Here is a 19,072-nt window from a genome sequence, read left to right on the forward strand (position 1 = left end):
GTAAATGCTTAGTTGAACTAGTTGAATTAATATAACTAGTTTATTTTTAGTAACAAAATTTAGGTATATGAGATTATTTGAACTAGTGGAATTAATAGAACTAGTTTATTTTTAGTAAGAAAATTTAGGTATATGAGATTATTTGAACTAGTTGAATTAATATAACTAGTTTATTTTTAGTAACTGCTTAGTTGAACTAGTTGAATTAATATAACTAGTTTATTTTCAGTTTCAAAATTTAGGTATATGAGATTATTTGAATTAGTTGAATTAATAGAACTAGTTTTTTTTAGTAAATGCTTAGTTGAACTAGTTGAATTAATGTTTCGCCTATATGAACATAGGAAATGTCGTCTGACGATGAAAAAGATTTTATTATGTGCGAATATTGTGAAGACTAACACGGCATGTGTGACAGAAATTTATTTGTTGATGATAGGGGATTCAGCATCAAGCTGGATGAGACCTTCGAATTCGATACAGTAAGTCACAACGACAAGTCTGTTTTCGTAATTAAGCATGACTTATATATGCTTCATTTGCTTCAACTTATAATTTTTAATTTTCACTATTCTACTAGCGCATCCCCTGCCATGCAATTTTTTTTGTCTTGGATAAGATAGGTTTCAAAGCTATGGAAACTATGGAGGTAAAGAGAGTTTACCTGAAAACTGAGCATGGTTCTACTTTCAACGTCAAAGTATACAATGCAAACACGTACACCTATTTTGAATGCAAAAATTGGCAAGCACTATGCAAGACTTATGCATTTGAGCCTGATATGGTTATCACCTTTGATATTCGTCCAGAAGATGATATTGAAGGTAATAGAGACATCTGGGTCGATGTGCAGACGCCTCCAGTTCTACCATTATGTGAGTTCTTCTCAACTATATTTTTGTCTTTGATATTGCTTATTCAAAAATAATTGACAACTAATTTCTATTGACAGCTTATTTCCATTCAAGCAAACATGTTCGGCGCTTGGTAGACAGGACCTACTACAGTCCCGGAGCTGAACTAAACTACGAGGAGATAAGTCATTATATTTCATGGCTTGAGGATCTTCATACTGTTAAGACAAATTTTCTTCCTGCACTTAGAAATGTTAGTACTCAAAACGTGCGACCAATAGTGATCGTATTGAACTACGGTCACATCTATTTAGGAATGATGGTAAGATTTTTACTATTTGTCCTCAGTGCATCTTTTGCATACATAATTTTTTTGCTAAACTTTCATTGCTAAGTATATTAATTAAGTACTATACGATGTTCTTCAACAGGGACTCCCGATGACAGTTGTGCCTCAGGGGTTCGAGACTAAAGATCGCATGTCAATTGTTAGCTTAAGGTCAAGATATCCTGCATTGCACATGAGTGCATTCAGGATTTTTAGAAGTGATGAATGCTTAATTGTGAAAAATTGGAGGAAAATTGTTAATGATCACAGAGAAGTACTAGGGGGCAACAATGAGAAGCGCTTCCCACTATTAGGAGACATGATCATCTGCATGCTCCAGTATGATGAATCAGGAGAGCTATACATGTTCTATGCTATTTTACCTGAGAGAGGGCAGCAAGAGTGATTTAGCTAGTTTCATGCTCTTAGTACTTGTCTTCTCAAGTCCGTGTTCTTCTTCTTGAACTTAATCTCAAAGAGTGATTTGCTTTTGTGGTGTTATGAACGCTTATAATATCATGACCATCATGTTGAACTCGATGATATTTTTGCTTCTGGTACAAGTGAATGTTTCTTCTTTAAGATAGTGTTGGTGGTGATTAGATAGCGGTAATCAAGTATATGCCATATCCATATATATTATACTTGATCACCTAATTAGGTGATCAAGTATAATATGGATATATGCATACTCTTGATCAGTTAGCTAGTTATATAGCTAGGAATGCATCAGTCGAAACTAATCTGCGGTACTTTCACCTAATGATTTAACAACTCATTATAATGTAAAACAATCACTAAATTAAATTGAAAACACAAAATTAAAGGAAAAATAAAAAAACACACAAACATTTAGTACCTCTTGGTGTTACCAACCGGTAGTAATGTCCTACACACACATGGGACTCACTCGTGCCACGTGGTGTCAGTTTAGCGCCGGTTCGTGACGAACCAGTACTAAAGGGGGGGGGGGGCCTTTAGACCCCACGCTTTAGTGTCGGTTGACGAACCGGCACTAAAGGCCGGTTCTGCACTAGTGCAAACAGCTCAACCTGCAACGTCTTCACGTCCACCGTAAAGTATCCAAATAGTTCCTCTTGCGAAGAGTTGGTGTACAGCGCCTTTATAAGCAGGTATCCCCGGCTACACCAATCAGTATCGCACGCTTTGCCGGCAATGTGATGACCTTCTCTGGGTGCCATTGGTTATTTGTCAGAATGGAATACGTGAGCCAATATGAATCGCCTGAGTCCTCATCAAAATCCTCAGGAAAGTACCCAAAATCATAGTACCATTTAGCGAGTCTTCCAAGCGCTCCGTCCTCTGCCTCGACAATGAAAAACCGGCTGGTCCATCGTCGTTCAGATGGGAGGTTGATAGCAGAGAACTCCATGGTGCACGTGTTAAGCAGAAGCAACTTCTGAAAACGTAACTGCCAACAGAAACATCCATGGACGAATTGACGGTATGGCGACAGCCCAGCCTCGGAATTTTGAAACGAAGCAGCATAGCCTGAGCACCCCACCCAGAGTGTGGTTTTATGAAGACTGAGCTACACGGTACCTGCTATCTATGTCGTTGGCAGCAGATTCCTTTTCCTCGAGATTTGAACCGTGGCCTGCTCCCCAATGTGATTTGCAGAACAATAATCTTCGCATGCTCACTGTAGCAGCGTCTCTCCCTTTTCTATCACAACGCCTGTCTCTCCCTTTTCTCTCTCACACTATCAGACAACACATATCTCTCCCTTCTCTTATATCTCTCACATCATCTCTCTCTTCCTTTTCTATCTCACACACATCACCTCTTTCTGCTTCTCTCTCGTGCATTACACATCTCTCCCTTCTCCCTCCCACAATGCCTCTCTCTTCTTTTCTCTCTCAAACTGTCAGACAATGTCACAACACCTCTCTCTCTCCTCTTCTGACTCACAGAAGCGCTCCCTCTCTCTCCCCCCTTTTCTCTTACACACAGCAGCACCTCTCATCATCTCTCCTCCGCTGTAGAGTAGATAATGGATGAAGTGCTCCTTCGCATGGGAGAGAGAGTTGATGTGACTCCTATGATAATCTTTGGGAGAGAGAAAGAAATGGGAGGGGAGAGAGCAGCTGTGAGAGTCTTTTGAGAGAAAAAGGTGGGGGGGAGCTGGTGGCAGCAGGCGCCAGCTCCTGTGTGCCCGCATGCGCCAGCTGCTGTGTGCTAGTGGCCCGCACTAACTAGGAGGGAATCTTGCTACTTTCACTAGCCCCGCCTTTTCAGACTAAACACTCTGTAGCTACTGGCACTAGCACATATCTCCATAGCGTGATCAACGGCACAGATAGGAGGCGCCATGTAGGACGAGCTACAAAGGAACTTTGCGCCCCATTGGTCATAAGTAAGATCACTAGCCTAAGCACCCCATTGATCATAAGTACGATCACGCCATTGCCCATCGGAAGAGAAAGAAGACCAGAAGCAGTAGGTTCATCTTGCATTGCGCCAAACACATCACTTTGAATGATAGAGGGTCCGCCTCATCATCGCTTGGAGCAAGGAAAGTCTCCAGGTATAGGAGATCCGGTCTGCGGACCAGTGCCTTCAGGTCGCACGGAACGGCGGTAGTAGGAAGTAGCTGTTGGGGAACGTAGCAGAAATTCAAAAAAATTTCCTACGAATCACCAAGATCTATCTATGGAGAGACCAGCAACGAGTAGAAAGAGAGTGCATCTACATACCCTTGTAGATCGCTAAGCGGAAGCGTTCAAGTGAACGGGGTTGATGGAGTCGTACTCGTCGTGATTCAGATCACCGATGATCTAGTGCCGAACGGACAGCACCTCCGCGTTCAACACACGTACAGCTCGACGATGTCTCCCACGCCTTGATCCAGCAAGGAGAGAGGGAGAGGTTGAGGAAGACTCCATCCAGCAGCAGCACAACGGCGTGGTGGTGATGGAGGAGCGTGGCAATCCTGCAGGGCTTCGCCAAGCACCTACGGGAGAGGAGGAGGTGTCACGGGAGGGAGGGAGGCGCCAAGGGCTCAGGTATGGATGCCCTCCCTCCCCTCCACTATATATAGGGGCAGGGGAGAGGGGGGAGGCGCAGCCTTGCCCCCTCCTCCAAGGAAGGGGTGCGGCTAAGGAGGGGGGGAGGAGTCCATCCTCCCCAAGGCACCTCGGAGGTGCCTTCCCCCTTTAGGACTCTCCCCTTTTTCCTTTATCTTGGCGCATGGGCCTCTAGGGGCTGGTGCCCTTGGCCCATGTAGGCCAAGGCGCACCCCCTACAGCCCATGTGGCCCCCCGGGGCAGGTGGCCCCACCCGGTGGGCCCCCGAGACCCTTCCGGTGGTCCCGGTACAATACCGATGACCCCGAAACTTGTCCCGATGGCCGAAACAGGACTTCCTATATATAAATCTTTACCTCCGGACCATTCCGGAACTCCTCGTGACGTCCGGGATCTCATCCGGGACTCCGAACAACATTCGGTAACCACATACAAGCTTCCTTTATAACCCTAGCGTCATCGAACCTTAAGTGTGTAGACCCTACGGGTTCGGGAGACATGCAGACATGACCGAGACGTTCTCCGGTCAATAACCAACAGCGGGATCTGGATACCCATGATGGCTCCCACATGTTCCACGATGATCTCATCGGATGAACCACGATGTCAAGGACTTATTCAATCCCGTATACAATTCCCTTTGTCTAGCGGTATGGTACTTGCCCGAGATTCGATCGTCGGTATACCGATACCTTGTTCAATCTCGTTACCGGCAAGTCTCTTTACTCGTTCCGTAACACATCATCCCGTGATCAACCCCTTGGTCACATTGTGCACATTATGATGATGTCCTACCGAGTGGGCCCAGAGATACCTCTCCGTTTACACGGAGTGACAAATCCCAATCTCGATTCGTGCCAACCCAACAGACACTTTCAGAGATACCCGTAGTGTACCTTTATAGCCACCCAGTTACGTTGTGACGTTTGGCACACCCAAAGCACTCCTACGGTATCCGGGAGTTGCACAATCTCATGGTCTAAGGAAATGATACTTGACATTAGAAAAGCTTTAGCATACGAACTACATGATCTTGTGCTAGGCTTAGGATTGGGTCTTGTCCATCACATCATTCTCCTAATGATGTGATCCCGTTATCAACGACATCCAATGTCCATGGTCAGGAAACCGTAACCATCTATTGATTAACGAGCTAGTCAACTAGAGGCTTACTAGGGACATGGTGTTGTCTATGTATCCACACATGTATCTGAGTTTCCTATCAATACAATTCTAGCATGGATAATAAACGATTATCATGAACAAGGAAATATAATAATAATCAATTTATTATTGCCTCTAGGGCATATTTCCATCAGTCTCCCACTTGCACTAGAGTCAATAATCTAGTTCACATCGATATGTGATTAACACTCAAGGTCACATCCCCATGTGACTAACACCCAAAGAGTTTACTAGAGTCAATAATCTAGTTCACATTTACCATGTGATTAACACTCGATGAGTTCTGGGTTTGATCATGTTATGCTTGTGAGAGAGGTTATAGTCAACGGGTCTGAACCTTTCAGATCCGTGTGTGCTTTACAAATCTCTATGTCATCTCCTAGATGCAGCTACCACGTTCTATTTGGAGCTATTCCAAATAACTGTTCTACTATACGAATCCAGTTTACTACTCAGAATAATCTGGATTAGTGTCAAAGCTTGCATCGACGTAACCCTTTACGACGAACTCTTTTACCACCTCCATAATTGAGAAAATTCCTTAGTCCACTAGTTACTAAGGATAACTTTGACCGCTGTCCTGTGATCCATTCTTGGATCACTCTTGTACCCCTTGACTGACTCATGGTAAAGCACACTTTAGGTGCGGTACACAGCATAGCATACTGTAGAGCCTATGTCTTAAGCATAGGGGACGACCTTCGTTCCTTTCTCTCTATTCTGCCATGGTCGAGCTTTAAGTCTTAACTTCATACCTTACAACTCAGGCAAGAACTCCTTCTTTGACTGATCCATCTTGAACACCTTCAAGATCACGTCAAGGCATGTGCTCATTTGAAAGTACTATTAAGCGTTTTGATCTATCCTTATAGATCTTGATGCTCAATGTTCAAGTAGCTTAATCCAGGTTTTCCATTAAAAACACTTTCCAAATAACCCTATATGCTTTCCAGAAATTCTACGTCATTTGTGATCATTAATATGTCAACAACATATACTCATCAGAAATTCTATAGTGCTCCCACTCACTTCTTTGGAAATACAAGTTTCTCATAAACTTTGTATACACCCAAAATCTTTGATCATCATCAAAGCATACATTCCAACTCCGAGATGCTCACTCCAGTCCTCAGAAGGATTGCTGGAGCTTTGCATACTTATTAGCATATTTCAGGATAGACAAAACCTTCCGGTTGTATCACATACAACCTTTCCTCAAGAATCGTCGAGGAAACAATGTTTTGACATCCTATCTGCAAGATTTCATAAATAATGCAGTAATTGCTAATATAATTCCAACAGACTCTTAGCATCGCTACGAGTGAGAAAGTCTCATCGTAGTCAACTCCTTGAACTTGTCGAAAAACATCTTAACGACAAGTCGAGCTTTCTCAATGGTGACACTTACCATCATTGTCTGTCTTCCTTTCAAAATCCATCCGTACTCATTTGCCTTACGACCATCTAGCCATTCTGCCAAAGTCTTCACTTTGTTTTCATACATGGATCCTCTCTCGGGTTTTATGGCCTTGAGCCATTTATCGGAATCCGGGCCCACCATCGCTCCTCCATAGCTTGCAGGTTCATTGTTGTCTAGCAACATGACGTCCAAGACAGGATTACTGTACCACTCTGAAGTAGTACGTATCCTTGTCACCCTACGAGGTTCGGTAGTGACTTGATCCGAAACTCCATGATCACTATCATAAGCTTCCACTTCGATTGGTGTAGGTGCCACAAGAACAACTTCCTGTGCCCTGCTACACACTTGTTGAAGTGACGGTTCAATAACCTCATCAAGTCTCCACCATCCTCCCACTCAATTCTTTCGAGAGAAACTTTTCCTCGAGAAAGGACCCGATTCTTGAAACAATCCCTTATTGCTTTCGAATCTGAGACAGGAGGTATACCCAACTGTTTTGGGTGTCCTATGAAGATGCATTTATCCGCTTTGGGTTCGAGCTTATCAGCCTGAAACCTTTCCACATAAGCATCGCAGCCCCAAACTTCTAAGAAATGACAGCTTAGGTTTCTCTAAACCATAATTCATACGGTGTCATCTCAACGGAATTACGTGGTGCCCTATTTAAAGTGAATGTGGTTGTCTCTAATGCCTAACCCATGAACGATAGTGGTAACTCGATAAGAGACATCATGGTATGCACCATATCCAATAGGGTGCAACTATGACGTTTGGACACACCATCACACTATGGTGTTCCAGGCTGTATCAGTTGTGAAACAATTTCCACAATGTCTTAATTCTGTGTCAAACTCGTGATTCAGATATTCATCTCTATGATCATATCATAGATCTTTTATCCTCTTGTCACGACGATCTTTCAACTTCACACTGAAACGACTTGAACCTTTCAATAATTCAGACTCGTGATTCATCGAGTAAATATACTCAACATCTACTCGAATCATCTGTGAAGTATGAACATAACGATATTCACTGCATGCCTCAGCACTCATTGGACTGCACACATCAAAATGTGTTACTTCCAACAAGTTGCTATCTTGTTCCATCTTACTGAAAACGAGGCTTTTCAGTCATCCTGCCCATGTGGTATGATTTGCATGTTCCAAGTGATTCAAAATCAAGTGAGTCAAAACGGTCCATTTGCATGGAGTTTCTTCATGCATATACACCAATAGACATGGTTCGCATGTCTCAAACTTTTCAAAAATGAGTGAGCCCAAAGATCCATCAATATGGAGCTTCTTCATGCGTTTTATACCGATATGACTTACGTGGCAGTGCCACAAGTAGGTGGTACTATCATTACTATCTTTTGGCATGAACATGTGTATCACTACGATCGAGATTTAATAAACCATTCATTTTAGGTGTAAGACCATTGAAGGTATTATTCAAATAAACAGAGTAACCATTATTCTCCTTAAATGAATAACCGTATTGCGATAGACGTAATCCAATCATGTCTATGCTCAACGCAAACACCAAATAACAATTATTTAGGTTTAACACCAATCTCTTTGGTAGAGGGAGCGTGCGATGCTTGATCATATCAAGCTTGGAAAAACTTCCAACACATATCGTCAGCTCACCTTTAGCTAGTCTCCGTTTATTCCGTAGCCTTTTGTTTCGAGTTACTAACACTTAGCAACCGAACCGGTATCTAATACCCTGGTGCTACTAGGAGTACTAGCAAAGTACACATTAACACAATGTATATCCAATATACTTCTATCGACCTTACCAGCCTTCTTATCTACCAAGTATCTAGGGTAATTCTGCTCTAGTGGTTGTTCCCCTTATTAAAGAAGCACTTAGTCTCGGGTTTGGGTTTTACCTTGGGTTTCTTCACTAGAGCAGCAGCTGATTTGCCGTTTCATGAAGTATCCCTTCTTGCCCTTGCCCTTCTTGAAACTAGTGGTTTCACCAACCATCAACAATTGATGCTCCTTCTTGATTTCTACTTTCGCGGTGTCAAACATCGCGAGTATCTCAAGGATCATCATATCTATCCCTGATATGTTATAGTTCATCACGAAGCTCTAACAGCTTGGTGGCAATGACTTTGGAGAACCATCACTGTCTTATCTGGAAGATCAACTCCCACTCGATTCAAATGATTGTTGTACTCAGACAATCTGAGCACAAGCTCAACAATTGAGCTTTTCTCCTTAGTTTGCAGGTTAAGAAAGTCATCGGAGGTCTTATACCTCTTGACATGGGCACGAGCCTGAAATCCCAATTTCAGCCCTCAAAACATCTCATATGTTTCGCGATGTTTCAAAAACGTCTTTGGTGCCTCAACTCTAAACCGTTTAACTGAACTATCACGTAGTTATCAAAACATGTATGTCAGATGTTCGCAACAACCACAGACAACATTCGAGGTTCAACACACTGAGCGGTGCATTAAGGACATAAGCCTTCTATGAAGCAATGAGGACAATCCTCAGTTTACGGACCTAGTCCGCATAATTGCTACTATCAACTTTCAACTAATTTTTCTCTAGGAACATATCTAAACAGTAGAACTATAGCGTGAGCTACGACATAATTTGCAAAATCCTTTTTGACTATGTTCAGGATAAACAAGTTCATCTTATGAACTCCCACTCAGATAGACATCCCTCTAGTCATCTAAGTGATTACATGATCCGAGTCAAACTAGGCCGTGTCCGATCACCACGTGAGACGGACTAGTCATCATCGGTGAACATCTTCATGTTGATCGTATCTTCTATACGACTCATGTTCGACCTTTCGGTCTCCGTGTTCCGAGGCCATGTCTGTACATGCTAGGCTCGTCAAGTTAACCCTAAGTGTTTCGCGTGTGTTCCGAGGCCATGTCTGTACATGCTAGGCTCGTCAACACCCGTTGTATTTGAACGTCTGAATAAAACACCCGATCATCACGTGATGTTTTGAAACAGCGAACTGTCGCAACGGTGCACAGTTAGGGGAGAACACTTCTTGAAATTGTGGTAAGGGATCATCTTATTTACTACCGTCGTTCTAAGCAAATAAGATGTATAAACATGATAAACAACACATGCAATCAAATAGTGACATGATATGGCCATCATCACTTTGCTCCTTTTGATCTCCATCTTCGGGGCTCCATGATCATCATCGTCACCGGCATGACACCATGATCTCCATCATCATGATCTCCATCATCGTGTCTTCATGAAGTTGCCTCGCCAACTATTACTTCTACTACTATGGCTAACGGTTAGCAATAAAGTAAAGTAATTACATGACGTTTAAGTTGACACGCAGGTCACAAATAAATAAAGACAACTCCTATGGCTCCTGCCGGTTGTCATACTCATCGACATGCAAGTCGTGATTCCTATTACAAGAACATGATCAATCTCATACATCACATATATCATTCATCACATCCTTTTTGGCCATATCACATCACATAGCATACCCTGCAAAAACAAGTTAGACGTCCTCTAATTGTTGTTTGCATGTTTTACGTGGCTGCTATGGGTTTCTAGCAAGAACGTTTCTTACCTACGCATGAACCACAACGTGATATGCCAATTGCTATTTACCCTTCATAAGGACCCTTTTCATCGAATCCGATCCGACTAAAGTGGGAGAGACAGACACCCGCCAGCCACCTTATGCAACTAGTGCATGTTTGTCGGTGGAACCGGTCTCACGTAAGCGTACGTGTAAGGTTGGTCCAGGCCGCTTCATCCCACGATGCCGCCGAATCAAGATAAGACTAGTAATGGCAAGCATATTGAACAATATCGACGCCCACAACTACTTTGTGTTCTACTCGTGCAAAGAATCTACGCAATAGACCTAGCTCATGATGCCACTGTTGGGGAACGTAGCAGAAATTCAAAATTTTCCTACGCGTCACCAAGATCTATCTATGGAGAAACCAGCTACGAGTAGAAGGAGAGTGCATCTACATACCCTTGTAGATCGCTAAGCGGAAGCGTTCAAGTGAACGGGGTTGATGGAGTCATACTCGTCGTGATTCAGATCACCGATGATCCTAGTGCCGAACGGACGGCACCTCCGCGTTCAACACACGTACAGCTCGACGATGTCTCCCACGCCTTGATCCAGCAAGGAGAGAGGGAGAGGTTGAGGAAGACTCCATCCAGCAGCAGCACAACGGCGTGGTGATGATGGAGGAGCGTGGCAATCCTGCAGGGCTTCGCCAAGCACCTACGGGAGAGGAGGAGGTGTCACGGGAGGGAGGGAGGCGCCAAGGGCTCAGGTATGGATGCCCTCCCTCCCCTCCACTATATATAGGGGCAGGGGAGAGGGGGGAGGCGCAGCCTTGCCCCCTCCTCCAAGGAAGGGGTGCGGCTAAGGAGGGGGGAGGAGTCCATCCTCCCCAAGGCACCTCGGAGGTGCCTTCCCCCTTTAGGACTCTCCCCTTTTTCCTATATCTTGGTGCATGGGCCTCTAGGGGCTGGTGCCCTTGGCCCATGTAGGCCAAGGCGCACCCCCTACAGCCCATGTGGCCCCCCGGGGCAGGTGGCCCCACCCGGTGGGCCCCCGGGACCCTTCCGGTGGTCCCGGTACAATACCGATGACCCCGAAACTTGTCCCGATGGCCGAAACAGGACTTCCTATATATAAATCTTTACCTCCGGACCATTCCGGAACTCCTCGTGACGTCCGGGATCTCATCCGGGACTCCGAACAACATTCGGTAACCACATACAAGCTTCCTTTATAACCCTAGCGTCATCGAACCTTAAGTGTGTAGACCCTACGGGTTCGGGAGACATGCAGACATGATCGAGACGTTCTCCGGTCAATAACCAACAGCGGGATCTGGATACCCATGATGGCTCCCACATGTTCCACGATGATCTCATCGGATGAACCACGATGTCAAGGACTTATTCAATCCCGTATACAATTCCCTTTGTCTAGAGCTATGGTACTTGCCCGAGATTCGATCGTCGGTATACCGATACCTTGTTCAATCTCGTTACCGGCAAGTCTCTTTACTCGTTCCGTAACACATCATCCTGTGATCAACCCCTTGGTCACATTGTGCACATTATGATGATGTCCTACCGAGTGGGCCCAGAGATACCTCTCCGTTTACACGGAGTGACAAATCCCAATCTCGATTCGTGCCAACCCAACAGACACTTTCAGAGATACCCGTAGTGTACCTTTATAGCCACCCAGTTACGTTGTGACGTTTGGCACACCCAAAGCACTCCTACGGTATCCGGGAGTTGCACAATCTCATGGTCTAAGGAAATGATACTTGACATTAGAAAAGCTTTAGCATACGAACTACATGATCTTGTGCTAGGCTTAGGATTGGGTCTTGTCCATCACATCATTCTCCTAATGATGTGATCCCGTTATCAACGACATCCAATGTCCATGGTCAGGAAACCGTAACCATCTATTGATTAACGAGCTAGTCAACTAGAGGCTTACTAGGGACATGGTGTTGTCTATGTATCCACACATGTATCTGAGTTTCCTATCAATACAATTCTAGCATGGATAATAAACGATTATCATGAACAAGGAAATATAATAATAATCAATTTATTATTGCCTCTAGGGCATATTTCCAACAGTAGCGGCGGTGCACGGGGTCGCACACGGCGAGGTATCTGACCAAGAATTCGCGGTAGTGGAAGTCGCACACCTCGGCACCGACAAGGATGCCGCTTTTGTCGGCCGGGGCGCTGGCGAGGAGGGCACGTCCGTCGAAGAAGTCACGTGGACTCCACATACGGCCGGGCGGTGGAGGGGAGGAAGGAGGAGCAGGAGAAGTCGAAGGCTGCGAAGGCGCGAGCGGCGGCAGCGGATGGGTGCGGCGGCTGGGCTGGTATGAAGTGGCCGGCAATCATGCCGATGAGAGGCCCCGAGTGGAGGGCTCGATCGGTACCGGCGGAGGAAGGCGTGGTCGGCAATGACGCGGCGGAAGGAGGGAGAGGCGGTGGAGACGCGGGCGAGGTCGGCCGCCGTGGGGAGGCGGAGGAAGATGTGCTCCAGGAGTTCATTTGGAGGTCGAAGGAATGGCGGCTCCGGTGGGAGGTTGGCAGCGGCGACATCAGGGATTCAGGGTGGACTGGAATTGGGTGTAGGGTTTTCTGAGGCACGTGACGAGCTATTTATGTCTTCGTCTGAGGCACGTGACGAGCTATCTTCTTCCTCTTCCTTTTTTCTTTTTTGAGAATTACGTGAAGTGTCTTCGTCAATGGGCTTTGTGAGAAATTGGCCTTTCTTTTCAACTTTTTATTGGCAGCCTGGTTTTCATACCCCAAAAAAGAGTATCGCTCTAACACTGGCATGTTGCTTCTCATCATCGATTCTCGAAAAAGAAATGTTGCTTCTCATCATCAATGTAAAAAAGGACATTTTAAGTTGATTTATTATAATGTTTTAAAGGACCGTAACTTCATTGGTAAATACATTCTATATATGAGCACTACTGCACTCTACAATTTAGTATGGAAACATGATTAGGTTGAGACCTATATATATACTCCCTCCGTCCCAAAATAAGTGTCTTAACTTTGTACTAGCTCTAGTACAAAGTTGTACTAAGCTTGAGACAGTTATTTTGAGACGGGGGGAGTATAAAGGAGACATGAGAAAATATACTAGTTCAATGCCACCTTCATACCTTTCCAAAACAGTGAATTTTTTCACTCAGTGGAGCTTTGGTGTTCCAACACAGGACAACGTTTAGAAATACCAGCCAACTCTTTTCAGGAAATAAGATTCTCTATACTGTTTTTGATCATGTTTTTTCTCATATGTTTATGCATATTTACTAGCTAGCATGGAATTAATCAGAAATTTATACCAACAAATATCACATAGTTATATATTGATTGGTGACGTTGGTAGAGAGACTCAACTACACAATGAGACGGGGTTCTCCTATGGCAAACCAAGTGTGCGGTTTAGTGCCAAGCATCGTGTCGAATAAGCGTCGAAATCGCTTTTTTTAACCGAACACTAAGATCACTTTATTGAACATTATTAGGTGGACTAGTCATCATCCCCTGCGTCCGCATGGTCTAGATATTATAGAGATGTATAATTACCTTCACAATTATTCTAACATTTAAAATGCAGGAGTTAACATTCTTCGTATCATACAAATTGAAAAATGCTTTATTATTCAAATAATCATAATAATAAAGATATACAAATATTTATAAGATTTAAGATTATAAATAGTGCATCCATTTTTCCTTTATGTTGCATACTGCCATTATTTTTCTAAATGAATCCTTCCTATCATTGTGTCAAGTACATCTGTTTGGGATGTAAGGAGAAAGTATGTATTAATTTTATCCTTTATGGCCAGATACACATCTTTGATCTAGAAAATAATATTTATGAATTGGATCCACATGGTAGCACTTATCTAAATAATAAAGATATTAATGATCCATTACAGAGATATTTTGTTTGTTTGTCTCTTGTTTATTTTATCATAATTGATCATCTTTTATGATGATCCTTACAGACCTTTTGACTTATATATTCTGCATTTGTACTGTACAGAAAAAAGTTATATATGGACTCTGTTTTTTTAACGTGAGGCTTGAAGATTCTTTATTGGGTACCCTTCTTTATCTCTATGTGTCTGTATTTTTTTTTGAAGGAAACATGCGAGTGTTTTTTATTTATTTTTAGAATATGTGATGTGGACCTTCTTTCAATGGGGCTCGCCCACTTCTTTTTTGCCAAAGATGATAGAAGGCACGGCCAACTAAAAAAAAGAGGGAAGAAAGACACGGTGATTTTTTTTACGTGCATGCTTTTGGGATGGGTGATCTTTTTGAGATAGTGCGTACATAGGTGTATTTTAGGGTGTGCATACATAGGTGCTTTTTGAGACATTTTTTTGAGGATGTGGACTTCTTTCCTTGTACTGTACGTGTGGGCTTAATTTATTTTATCTTCACACTTTCACGAAGGGTATCGTGGCTGGTCAAGACTTCTATTCTTCCTTTTTGTACGTGTGAGGACTTCCTTTCTATTCACTTTTTGTAAGTGGTGTTTCTTTTCTAAAAGAAATTAAGGTATCATCTATTAATAGATCTAGACCATTAAATTTTAAATCTAATTGCTAAATTAATCTTCCTGATGTGGATTAATGTGGAGGCTCGTATGGTGCCTCCAATTAATAAATATAAGATATAAGATATAAGATGGTCGCCACCTCTGTTTAATGGATGCCATTTGGCAGGCCCATCCAGCAACGACTCCCATCAAAGCGCTTTGTTTTAGCTTTCTTGTTAATCCCATTCCGAGCATTTCTAGCAAAAAGAAGTTCTATTTCTAAAACCATAGGAATGGTACTCATGTCCAACATTTAATCAAAAAGTAAATTTCATATCAAAACCCAAATATCACTACACTACTATCATCACAACTTACGCATTTATAACATGCATCATCGTGATACTGCTATATATGCTTATTTACTATCAACACTAAACAGACTGAATGAGGTTAATTTTATTTGATGTGTTTAGAGGTAGGGACTTTGATCTTACTTACCACTGACAGAAGTGTTGTTAACTTAATTTATCCTGCTAGTGCATTATTGTCATTGCATATGGTTAAGTTTTGATAGATGGTTTCTCTGCCTCCCGCCGGCGCCGGCGCCGGTCCGCCTCATCTCCGGTGGCCTGAGGGCCTTGGGCGAGCGGTGGATCCTGGCCCTTGCCGGTGGGAGGGCTCAGATTTTAGATGTATTTTCGGCTTTTGTTAGGGTTTGTGTCCTGCTCAGGAAGGAGAGACGGCGGCCGCTCCTGGATGATGGAATAAGGTTCTCCGTTTTGTGTCCTGCTCAGGAAGGCATTTTAATTACACTGGATGATTGAAGTTGAATAGAACGGATGTTTTCTTGAAAAACGAAAGTTTTGATAGATGGTTCACTTCTATCTCTAGTGTATTTATTAATAGTATATGGCATGATGCAAACTGAGTGCGGCTTAGTTTGTGCTGGAACCGGCCCACTAGGATTCAAGTCTTAGACTTAGCACCGATGCTTGTATTTTTCTGAATTTATTTTAGACTTTTCGTCAATGTTTATTCAGTGGGAGGAGATGTTCCCGTCAATTATGGATGTGCATGTGATGACTTCGTCAATCTTAAAATATACGCATAAGCATCTGCACTTGCAATGTGTCAAAATATATACTACATAGATTATGCCATGAGTTGTGTTAACACATGTGTGCATTAGCGGGATCTTTCTTTTTTCTTCTTTTTTATCAGTTGGCAGTGTGCATGTGGAATGCCTTTATGACATTGCGTTGTTACAGAGGTTGTGTGTAACTAATATCTCTGCGATATTAATATATTCTTTGTCGAAAAAACACATGTGTGCACTAGCGCTACACTTTCTATCTGTGCTGCTGCCCTATGGGGCCCACCGTCAGCCTTGCTAGTGAGCCCTCTCGCTCAGATTTGTACTCGGGATAATTAAGCAGCTCCAGCACCCGGCAGGTCGGCACGCAACGCAGTCCACCACCACCCACGTCGATCTTCTGAGTCGTCGTCGCTAGTCATGCCGACGGTAAATATCGTAGAGGTCGGCCACGTGGTCGTGCCACCACCGGAGGACCTGGTAGTGAGGCTATCCGCGCTGGACGCGCCTTGGGTCACGAACCCGCTGATCCAGCGCGTGCTCCTCTTCGTCGATGACGCCGGTGGCCAGCAGCACCCGCCGTTCGAGTCGCTGGTGGGCTCCCTCCGTGTGTCCCTCGCGGCCACGCTCGCGCGGCTCCCCCCGTTCGCGGGGAGGGTCGTCTTCCTGCCGTCCACCGGCGACGCCGCCATCGACTGCTCCCATTCACAAGGAGGCGGCGTGCGGTTTGTCGTCGCGGAGAGCGACGAAGCGGACGCGGGGCGGCTCGTGGGGGACGCGGACCACGACGTGGACGCGTTCGAGGCGCTCGTCCCGAAGCTCAAGGCGGACGCGCTCCCCGCGGAGGTGCTGGCCGTGCAGGTCACGCGGCTCAAGGGCGGGGTGGCGGTCGGCGTGGCGCTGCACCACGCCGTGGTCGACGGCCGGTCGGTGTGGATGTTCCTGCGGGCGTGGGCCGCGGCCTGCCACGGCGATGCTGCTGCTGCCGTGGCTGCCGTGACGTTTGACCGCGCGGTGGTCGCCATCCCCGGTGGCGAGGAGCTCGCCAGGAGCACTCTGCGGAAGTATGCGCGCAATCTGCCGCTGGTATGTTCCTTGCCCCTCCCTTCTCTTCCATGTCCGTTAGTCTCTGCAGCCGGCGAGCAAGCTAGCTAGCTAGCGGCGGTCAAACTAAGCAGCCCGATTCCCTTTCCTTGGAAAAATAAAATATCTGTCTCTATCTCTGCACCGTGTAGATTTTATTTCCTAATAAGTCAGGTCAACCACTGGTCATCGATTTTGAGGTAAGTTCCATGTTCTATTGTTTTTTCTGGTGGAAGTTTGATGCCATCACCCCCTTACGCGGGCCCTCAACTAGTACATCAACGTTGCTATACACACGACGTCCTATGCACGATTTACAGACGATACTAATAATCAAGCCGTTGGTGTCATCTAGCTCTCTGCAGGACACCGTTCAATTGCACATCGTGCATGCATCGTCCATTCACCAGTCGTCCGTGAAGTAGTTTTAGTTCTAGATAAACTTGATGTCATTGTTTTGAAATTTGAAATCGTGGTGGGGGTTGTGGTACATATTTTTCGCTCGTTGCCACACACATACATGCTTGCTAGTATATACTAAAGCAAAAAACCAGCTAAAAAAATTCTGGTATAGAAAATTCTTAAAGTGCAACATAAAGCGAGATGTTTCTTTGTAGGTGTCGAATTAGCACGATTGTCATATCCCCGGTTTCTAAAACAAGTATGAAGCACACTTTATAATCCTTTAAGATTGTCAAGGCCACCCGCAAACTTAGAGTCGTCGTAATGAGGTCTTCATTTTTTGTTTTGTTGCATCAACTCAATACTCACACACTCAATTGGATGGACTCGGATATTTGAATTGAGATAATATTGCAATACAAAGTTCTTATATAGGGGAGAAATGTTGATTAGCGACATTTTCATGCATAATTAGTATTCGAGGTGTTCAAAATTTATCGCTTTTATATATAGGTAGTGACTATATAGCTAACGGAAATGATAAGAGACATTCGCATGCATATATTAGTAGACAAGTTAGCTCAAAGACTAGGAGTGGCGGTGTTACGGTCAGGCACGGTCTAGACGGAACGGTGCTTGTAGGGGACGGGTCGCATGGTAGACGTGGCTATGGTCCCTGACAGCGCGAAAATGGGCGACAACACTTACAACCCATTATGCCTGGTGCCGTTTTGAGGTCAGGGACGACTTGGCCAGCCAGGGATGATCCCAGATGAAGCGTCCCGTTTACGCATCCATCTCCCCTGTTGCCTCCTATGTCACCTCATAGTCATGCAAGATGGCGTGCTTCCTCTCCACCGTCAATGACCGCCTGATGGTGGTCTTCTCAAAGACATCACTGGTACGGACGGTGAGCCGTAGGCGGCGTAGCTGGCATCCTTGGTTTCGGGATGATGTCGGGAGATTTTGACCTGGCAGCGGGTGCCCTGCGATGCCTCGAATATCTCTCGGCGAGCTCACATCTCCTCCTCAATGATGAAGGTGGCCTCCTCATGCGCAGCCTCCTCATCCAGCGTCAGTCCTCCTCCTCGGTGAGTAGGACCCAGTCTGGCCCCAAGGTGAAGCGACATGGCGAGGACGAGGAGGGAAGTGGAGATGTGAGCAGTGGGGAGATGAGCTATGACAACGGAGTGCCGACCTTTTTATAGCGGCGGGCAGCGGAAAATGGCGCACGCCACGAAACAGGAAAGATATTTTGTGTCCATCAAGGCGTTTCTGCAGCTGACTCGATGTCATCCACGGTCTGCTCTCCAGGCAAGATTTTCTCTAGAAAAGTGAAGCCAATGACAATGATGATACCTAAAAGGACTCGAAGGCTGCTGACAATCGGAACCCGGGGGTACGCCCATAAGGCTGGTTATAGTGAGAGTAACGTAGGTAGTAACATAGATGTCACATAAATAAAAATATTGATGTGGCAAGTAGTTAATGAGAAGAGAGGCAAATAGAGTCACTCGTGGAAAAAGGGCCTTTGGTCGCGGTTCGCAACTGCCATTA

At 44.7% G+C, this 19,072-nt stretch overlaps 1 protein-coding gene and 1 pseudogene across 1 annotated transcript in view; one reads left to right on the plus strand and one right to left on the minus strand.

The window, feature by feature from the left end:
• Positions 1-12,643, minus strand: part of LOC123084353 (uncharacterized) — a 15,494-nt pseudogene extending 2,851 nt beyond the window's left edge.
• A 3,768-nt stretch (positions 12,644-16,411) lies between these two features.
• The window catches only part of LOC123083278 (anthocyanidin 3-O-glucoside 6''-O-acyltransferase), a 15,579-nt gene continuing 12,918 nt past the window's right edge, over positions 16,412-19,072 (plus strand). The window contains exon 1 of the mRNA XM_044505356.1: positions 16,412-17,116. Coding sequence (XP_044361291.1) covers positions 16,451-17,116 — 666 coding nt within the window. The 5' untranslated portion in view covers positions 16,412-16,450. The remainder of the gene's footprint in view (positions 17,117-19,072) is intronic.

The sequence above is a fragment of the Triticum aestivum genome, chromosome 4A (genome assembly GCF_018294505.1).
Source record: "Triticum aestivum cultivar Chinese Spring chromosome 4A, IWGSC CS RefSeq v2.1, whole genome shotgun sequence".
Classification (NCBI taxonomy): Eukaryota; Viridiplantae; Streptophyta; class Magnoliopsida; order Poales; family Poaceae; genus Triticum; species Triticum aestivum.